The sequence below is a fragment of the Chiloscyllium plagiosum genome, chromosome 2, assembly GCF_004010195.1.
Source record: "Chiloscyllium plagiosum isolate BGI_BamShark_2017 chromosome 2, ASM401019v2, whole genome shotgun sequence".
Lineage (NCBI taxonomy): Eukaryota > Metazoa > Chordata > Chondrichthyes > Orectolobiformes > Hemiscylliidae > Chiloscyllium > Chiloscyllium plagiosum.
Window position 1 is genome coordinate 56,904,538 of NC_057711.1, and position 7,964 is coordinate 56,912,501.

The 7,964-nt window shown below is 38.3% G+C and overlaps 1 protein-coding gene across 16 annotated transcripts in view; it reads left to right on the forward strand.

Annotated features, from left to right (window-relative positions):
* ppip5k2 (diphosphoinositol pentakisphosphate kinase 2) overlaps positions 1 to 7,964 on the forward strand; it is a 155,558-nt gene that overhangs the window by 6,192 nt on the left and 141,402 nt on the right. For all 16 annotated transcript variants that reach the window (XM_043710086.1, XM_043710037.1, XM_043710071.1 and 13 more), the window contains exon 2: positions 2,723 to 3,054. In XM_043710086.1, the coding sequence (XP_043566021.1) occupies positions 2,935 to 3,054 (120 nt within the window). In that variant the 5' untranslated portion in view covers positions 2,723 to 2,934. The remainder of the gene's footprint in view (positions 1 to 2,722; positions 3,055 to 7,964) is intronic.

Below are 7,964 nucleotides of genomic sequence, written 5' to 3' on the forward strand. Positions count from 1 at the left end.
CTTTCTCTCTCTCTCTCTCTCTTTCTCTCTCTCTCTCTCTTTCTTTCTCTCTCATCATTGTCTTTTGATGTTCTATCCTTCTAGATTGTTTCACATGCAGTTTCCCAATCTGTTTGCTGAATTTGCCTTTATGGGATGTTACTATATCAGAATAGTTAATTAGTAATAGTTACTGTATCTGTTGTTCTAAGTTTTCCAATAGAGTTAAGTTATTCCAAGTTTCTCTTTCTTTTGCTGTATTTTAACTATATTATTTGAATAAATTGTGTTTTGCTTAACATTGAATAGTTTGATGAATTGAATTGCATCTGGAACACAGCACCTGACACTTACCTTTAAATGGAAAAAGTTAGGGTCTAAGCTACCTTCTTAATGTAGTTTAAGGGAGTCTGGTCTGATCCATAACACTTTGCAGTATCCTGTACCTCCAGCTGCTTCTTGATGACGTTGAGTAAATTGAACTGACTAAAGACTAGCCTCCATTGTACGGGGATTACTGGAGGAGGTCTCGATAGATCGTCTACTTGGCACTTCTGGCTGAAGATGGTTGCAAATGGTTCAGCCTTTATCTTTTGCACTGATCTGTTGTGCTTTTCCATCATTTTAGGATGTGGATATTTGTGGTGCTTTCTCCTCCTGTGAGTTGTTTAATTGTCCACCATCATTCATGACTGGATGTGACAGGACTGCAGAGTTTAGATCTGGTTCATTAGTTGTGGGATCACTAAACTCTATCTGATAATTGCTGCTATGCTGTTTGGCATGCAAGTAGTCATGTTTGGTAGCTTTACTAAGTTGCTATCTCATTTTTTAAATATGCTGAGTGCTGCTCCTGGCATGTCTCCTGCACTTTTCGTTGAAGCTTCTCTCGATAAGAAGGTGGTGACAGAAGATTGAGAGCAGCAAATATGACATGCCTATTCAGTAACAGCTAATAGTTCCAAGTTGGTTTATTTAACATTTATGATGGGTCAGATCTTTGCAGCCATAATGAGGGGAAATAAGTCAGTGGCGAGAATAGAGTTAATTGAGGAAAACCAACACTGACTTTTAAAAGGTATGATTGACCCAGCTAATTTGTGTTTTTTTTTTAACAACATAGAGAAGGTTTATGAAGAGAATGTGGTGAATGTTGACTCCATGAATTTTACGAATGCACTTGACGAAAGTATTACATCAAAGCCAGTTCACATAATTGAGGCAAATGGAATAGAAGAATCACTCTGCAGTTGATTTTATTTTTAAAAGTGGCTTCATGACAGAAAACTGTGATTGTAGTGGATGATTGTTTTTCACTTTGAAATGTGGTAGACTGGTGTTTCCTAAGGGTCAGTGCTGGGACCACATTTTGCTGGCTATGGATGAATTTGATTGTGAAATATGGAGTAAACATTTAAACTTGATATTTTACAACCAGCTAAACTGAATCTGTACCTCACCATGCTGTAGGTTTGCTGCCACCATTCTCTTTTTTTTTAATGACAATCTACAGAACATGCTTGGTCTAGTGCGGTAGAGGAAGATCATGTACTGGTCTAACTAGAAGAGGCTCTTCTGTTGAACAAGAATTATTTTATTGCATTACTTTCAGATTATATTGATAAAGACAAATCTTAGGTCCATAGTTAGCCTAGATCAACAGGTGAGATTGAGCCTGTGAGCTTTGATAGAATGTATTGAAACAGATTTACTAAAAATATTTCCTTAAAAAGGGAGCTCATGTACAAAGAGGGGACCAAAGATATTGTTCTTTGGTAATGTCCAATAGATTCATGGAAAATCGAAAATTTTATAAATTTTTATTGGAAACTCTAATAAATCCGCAAGCCTGACTGGAAAGGAACATTATTTATTGTTGAATGCCAAAATAGAGCCATGTAGGCCAGTTTGTAAAAGATTTTGACTTGGGCTGCCAGGTAGGTTAAATGTTTTGCTGAAACTTCGAGTCTTCACAGGCAGTCGGAAAAATGACTGGGCTAAATCAAAATTGAGTTGGAGGGGGGAAATGAAGCACTGACTCCCCTGTGGTATCCACATCTCTCTAAAGGCATTGAGAACATTGGACAAATGTGTGCTCAGGGTCTGCTTTTTTTTAATATTTGTTTTTTAATCAAGTTGTCCAAAGATGTTAGTACACACCTCTGGAGCCAGTGGGACTTAAATCTGCTCTTCTGGTTTAGAGTATAGACAATACCACCACATCACAAGGCCCCAGGTCAGCTTTATATTTTTGTCTAAACATGTTCAGCCATGTTATGAATAAGGGCTCAGGTGATGACTTCTAGATGGGTAGGTCTAGTATCAGAGGAGCTCATCACCAACCAGCTCCACAGGGAGATTAATTTGTGATTTGCCATGGCCATGGACCTTGTAGGGGTTATCACAGAAACAGTATGCAAACGGTACAATTCTGAATGTAACTGGTGTTTAAAAATTTCCAAATGCCTCAAATGTGGAGCTCCTGCCTGTTGTCTCTTATAATATTTGTGATTGTTTTATGTTAACCATTTTGACTGGGTATAGCACTGTTGTAAATAGCCTTTAGTTGTCTAAATACATCACTTATAGTCAGATGTTATTTTCATTATTTTAATTTCACACATTTTCATATTCTTGGTTTAATTAAATAGTTGGCATAACAGATTTATGTTCTTGCAAATCTATCTGATGACAAATGTATTTACTTAATACTCATGTGAAATTTTGTCTGCTGTATTTTTAGATGGAAGACTGTAACCTTGCTATGTAATAGGATGTGCTGCAACCTTTAACAATGTGCGTGGACTAAATATGTAGACTTGGCAGTAATGACGTGAAGTGGATTTGGCACCTACTCACTTATCGAACAGCCACACTTGGGCAATCTTCCTTTGGTTGCACAGAAGTGTTACTATAGCTAGCAGTCTGGCAGCTAGTTATTAGACCTGAACAATTATGTCTGCTCATGGCCTGGATTCTCATAATTTTTTTCTTGGTTCGGAGGATACGGAATTGTTGCATCAAATGAAACCTCAAGAATTTGAAGATTTTGATCAAGATGAAGAATATGATTCTGTGAGTGCTGAGTATTAATTGCTTTCTTAGAATGAGGGATCAATGTTTTGTAAGATACCATTTTATACTCATGTAAAGGTCGGGTTTTGAAGGTAGTTTTTTAAATGCTGAAATTAGGGAGTTGACTTGTACACAAGGTGATCTTTTCGAGCTGATGAAATTCCTGCTTGGCATGAATCAAAAAATGGACAAACAAGAGCCAGATCTCTATATAAAATAATAAACAACAAAAGGAAAATGAATTATGGCCATTATTAAATATTTATCCACAAAATAACTCTACTCTGCCTGCTACAGTAGAATTCGGTCGTACTGTATTCCAGTTACCAGGCCCATAAAATGCATATAGGTGTACACGTATTAGATTAGACTCCCTACAGTGTGGAGATATTCACAGCAAAAAACTTCTCACTATATGTCACATATATTATGGAATAGCTGCTTAAAACACGAGTTGCTGGTACATGCAAACGTTCATTAGAATACTTCAAATTCACTGACCTTGTCAGTGGCACAACTGAGTAATTCATTCCAGTTGTCTGGGTCAAGCATATCATGGTATGGATCATCTTCATCTGCACTTTCAAAGGGATCTTAAATTGATTTGTCATTACTTCCATCTGACGATAAATAGTCATCCTCTGCACCATCTAAAGCATTAGAAATTCCACATTTTTTGAATAATTTCAGTTTTCACCTCCTTCCAGGAATTAACAATCCACTCCCATACAGTTGCAAGTAATGGAGCACGCATGTTGCCACCCCTTTGTGAAGCTTTTTCCCCTTCTTGCATTCAAGTATTCCATTTCTTCCGTACTAAGTCCTTAAAAAGTTTATTGATGCTAACATCCAGTGGCTGCACGATGCTCGTAAGGCCTCCAGGAATTATTGCAATGTCAGTATTGTTAGCTCGAAGTTCACTGATAACCCTTTTTGCTCTGTGTGACCTGAACATCTCCCAACCCAGTAAGCTTTTTTTCCTTTTTTTGTATAGATATTTTTATTGAAAATTTAACATTTTTACAAGTTTACAAAATATAAAAAAACCAAAGTATCAACACTGATATACAATTAAATCTTAAATAAATAATAACCAAAATTTAACAAAAGAAAAATACCAAGCAAAAAAAACAAAACTTAATCACTAATCTAAGCTACAACTAACCAGAGTGTACAATTTAAGTCTCTTACATTATTCAAATAAGATTTAAAAAATCCAACGGATAACATATAAATTGGGTAGTGAGATACATACTCGGAATGGATAAACATCAAATCGTAACAAAACCCGTATTCGTGCAGGATTCCTCTCCCAAATGGCCCCAGACTAGCCAGGTTCGCCATCTCAGTTAAATAAAAGCCCTTGTTAGGATGGCCGAAATATTTGTATTTATATAATTCAAGAAGGGCTGCCATATTTTATGGAATAATGCGGTCTTTTGGTGCACCATATTTGTAAGGAAGTCAAGGGAATACATTCCATAATTAATCTTTGCCAATTTGAAAGTCCAGGGGGCCCTCAGCCGTCCAGTTTACTAAAATATTTTTCCTTGCACAGCAAGAGAGAATAGAAAATAATCTCTTCCTGTGCAGGGAGGGTAAGTTCGAAAAGCCCAAAAGGAGAGATACAGGGTCCACTCTAATTTCCGTTCCTAAGATTTCTGTCAGAGCACTTGCTACTTTAGTCCAATATCTACGGATCTTATGACAGGTCCATAAGCAATGCACAAGAGTACCCACCTCTATTTTACATTTGGGGCACATTGGAGATGCTCCTGCCTTAGATTTTGCCGATCGATCCGGTGCTATATGGGCCCTATGAAGTATCTTCAGCTCAATGGCCTAAGTTCTGTTGCAGATGGTGATTCTTCTGGCGTTTTCCCAAATGTCATTCCACGTTTCTATAGAGATTTCTAGTCCCAAATCCTGATCCTATGTTTTAAGCAGATTGTCCATATCTCCCGATACTTCATGTAATAAATGATAAATAGTACTGATGGAAGATATCCCCATTGGCCATAGCACTCTACATTCTCTATCTGATTTATAAAGACTATCTAATAATGTAGTCTTCTTCTGTATGTAATCTCGAATTTGGAAGTATCGAAAGAGGTCTCCATTAGGTAATCCAGATTTCTGACACAGCTGTTCAAAAGACATCAGGACCCCTTCTTTAAACAGATCCCCTAAACATGAGATACCCCTGGATCTCCAGAGTTTGAAAGTGGCATCTGTAAGCCCCAGTTGAAATCCCCATGCTCCCACTATCGGAGCATAGGGGGATGTTTTATGTGAGTTGCCCTCATTTTGCCACATTATATTTCCTTGGATGCTGCCTGACCTGCTGCGCTTTTCCAGCAACACATTTTTCAGTATTTTACTTGAGAAACCTCAATGTCCAGCAAGATTGATTGTGGGTCAGACAAGACCCAATCAGTTATGTAACTTAATAGGGAACTTCCTAGATTTTAGAAAATATCAGTTAAATTCAATACTCCCCTTGCCTTTGGAAGCTTTAGCTTCTTCAGCTTAATGAGGGGCCGTCTATGATAAAGGAACCCAACCAGCCTTATAATTTACCAGCCTCGGCAGCATCACTGGAAGCGCTCTCATAGGGTATAGGAGACGGGGCAGGACATTCATTTTAATTAGTGCTATTCTACCTAGCCAAGAAATTGGAAGGCCTCCCCATCGCTGGAGGTCCTGCCTTATCCTTTCCAGTAAATGCACAAAGTTAGCCTTGTATAACTGACCAAATACTGGGGTAATAAAAATGCCTAAGTATAAAAAAACCCTCCAGGGACCACCGAAAAGGAAAGTGGGATCCGTCCAATAAGTGGGATATGCTAGCAAGGCCACCCATTGGCATAGCCTCCGATTTTGAGAAATTAATTTTGTAGCCTGAAAATACACTAAATATATTAATAACTTGGATTAAAGCGAGGCACGGACATCAGGGGATTACTGAGAAATAGGAGAACATCGTCTGCATAAAGGGTATTTTTATGTTTACCTATACCAATCCTCGGGGCCATTACATTAGGGTCAGCCCCTATAGCTTCTGCTAGTGGCTCAATTATTAGCGTAAATAGCAATGGCGAAAGAGGCCATCCCTGATGGCAGCCCCCATCCACACTGAAGCTATCTGAGCTTAATCCATTGGTAATCACAACTGCTTTGGGATCACTATACAATGTTGAGACCCATTTGGTAAACACCTTTCCAACGCCAAACCTTTCCAATGTGTAAAACAAATATGACCATTCAACCCTGTGGAATGCCTTTTCTGCGTCTAATGAGACTACTACTCCTGGTACCTTTCCCTGATGGCAGGTTTGAATCACATTCAAAACCCTTCTAACATTATTGGATGATCTACAGCCCTTAATAAACCCCGTCTGATCCTACTTTATAATATGTGGCGATACCCTTTCTAGTCTCAATGCTAATGTTTTAGAGAGGATTTTAAAATCTACATTTTAGCAAGGATATTGGTCTGTATGACACACAATCTTCTGGGTCCTTTCCTTTTTTTTAAGGATGAGAGAGCTATTCACCTCTTTCAGCGAAGGCGGGAGACAGCCCTGACTGTATGCGTAGTTATACATGTCCATAAGTGGACAAGCCAATATTCCTGTAAATTCTTTATAGAATTCAGCTTGAAAGCCATCTGGGCCAGGTGTCTTACCACTCCGAAGTTGCCTGATTGCGTCAAGTATTTCTTGGATTGTTCGGGGAACATTCAAGACTGATACCTGTTCCGGAGTTAGGTCCGGAAAGGTCAGGTTTTTAAAAAATGACTGCATCCTCCTAGTCCTGTCTTTGCAATCCTGCGATTTATATAAATCAGAATAAAATTTCCTAAAGATTGTGTTAATCCTTTTATGATCATAAGTCCATATACCTGCGCTTTCCTTGATAGACATGATAGTTTGAGGGGCCTTCTTTTACTTTGGAAAAATGCTAAGTATCTACCGGGTTTATCGCCAAATTCATATAACCTTTGTTTTGCAAATAATATTTCCCTTAGCCGTTTGGTTAAACGTGGTGTTTAGAGCTGTCCTATGGGCAGTAATCCTTTGCAATTTGATGATAGAAGGTCTGTCAGCATATGCTGTTTCAGCCGCTTTAAAGCGAGCTTCAAGCAGACGCTGTTGTTCTCCCTTTAATTCTTTCTGGATCGCTGAGTATGAGATGATCAAACCTCACGCGTAAGCTTTGATGGTCTCCCACATCATTGATGGGTTGCTAGTCGTACCTGAATTAATTTCTAAAAAAGTTTTAAATTCTTAAGAGAAGTACTTTACAAATTTACTATCTTTCATCAGGAAGGGGTCCATATGCCAATGCTGGGGGGATGTCTCATTGTTCCTCGCCTTGATTTCCATATATACAGCAGCATGATCGGAAATTGCTTTACTGCCTATTTTACAGGATGATGTGGAATTTAAAAAAATCGAGGGGGCAAAAAACATATCGATTCTAGTATGACATTTATGTGGATTGGAGTAAAAAGAAAAATCTCTGCCCTGTGGATGAAGGCATCGCCATACATCTACTAATCCTAATTCTTTGTTCAAATCCACCAATTGTCTAGATCTGGGAGATATTCTTGCAGTACTCTAGGGAATCCTATCTATTTCTGCATCCATAATACAACTAAAGTCTCCCCCTATAATTGTATGACGAGCACCGAGAGCCATTAATTTTGAGAAGGATGTGCCGGGAGGCAATACAAATTTAAAATTGCATATTCCTCTCCATTTATAAGGGCTTTAATCAGAATATATCGTCCAGATTCGTCTTTTATCTAATTTAGGACTTTGAAAGGGAAATTCTTCCGAATAAGAATAACAACTCCCCTGCTTTTTGAGCTAAAAGAAGAAAAAAAGGCCTGATCAAATCCACCC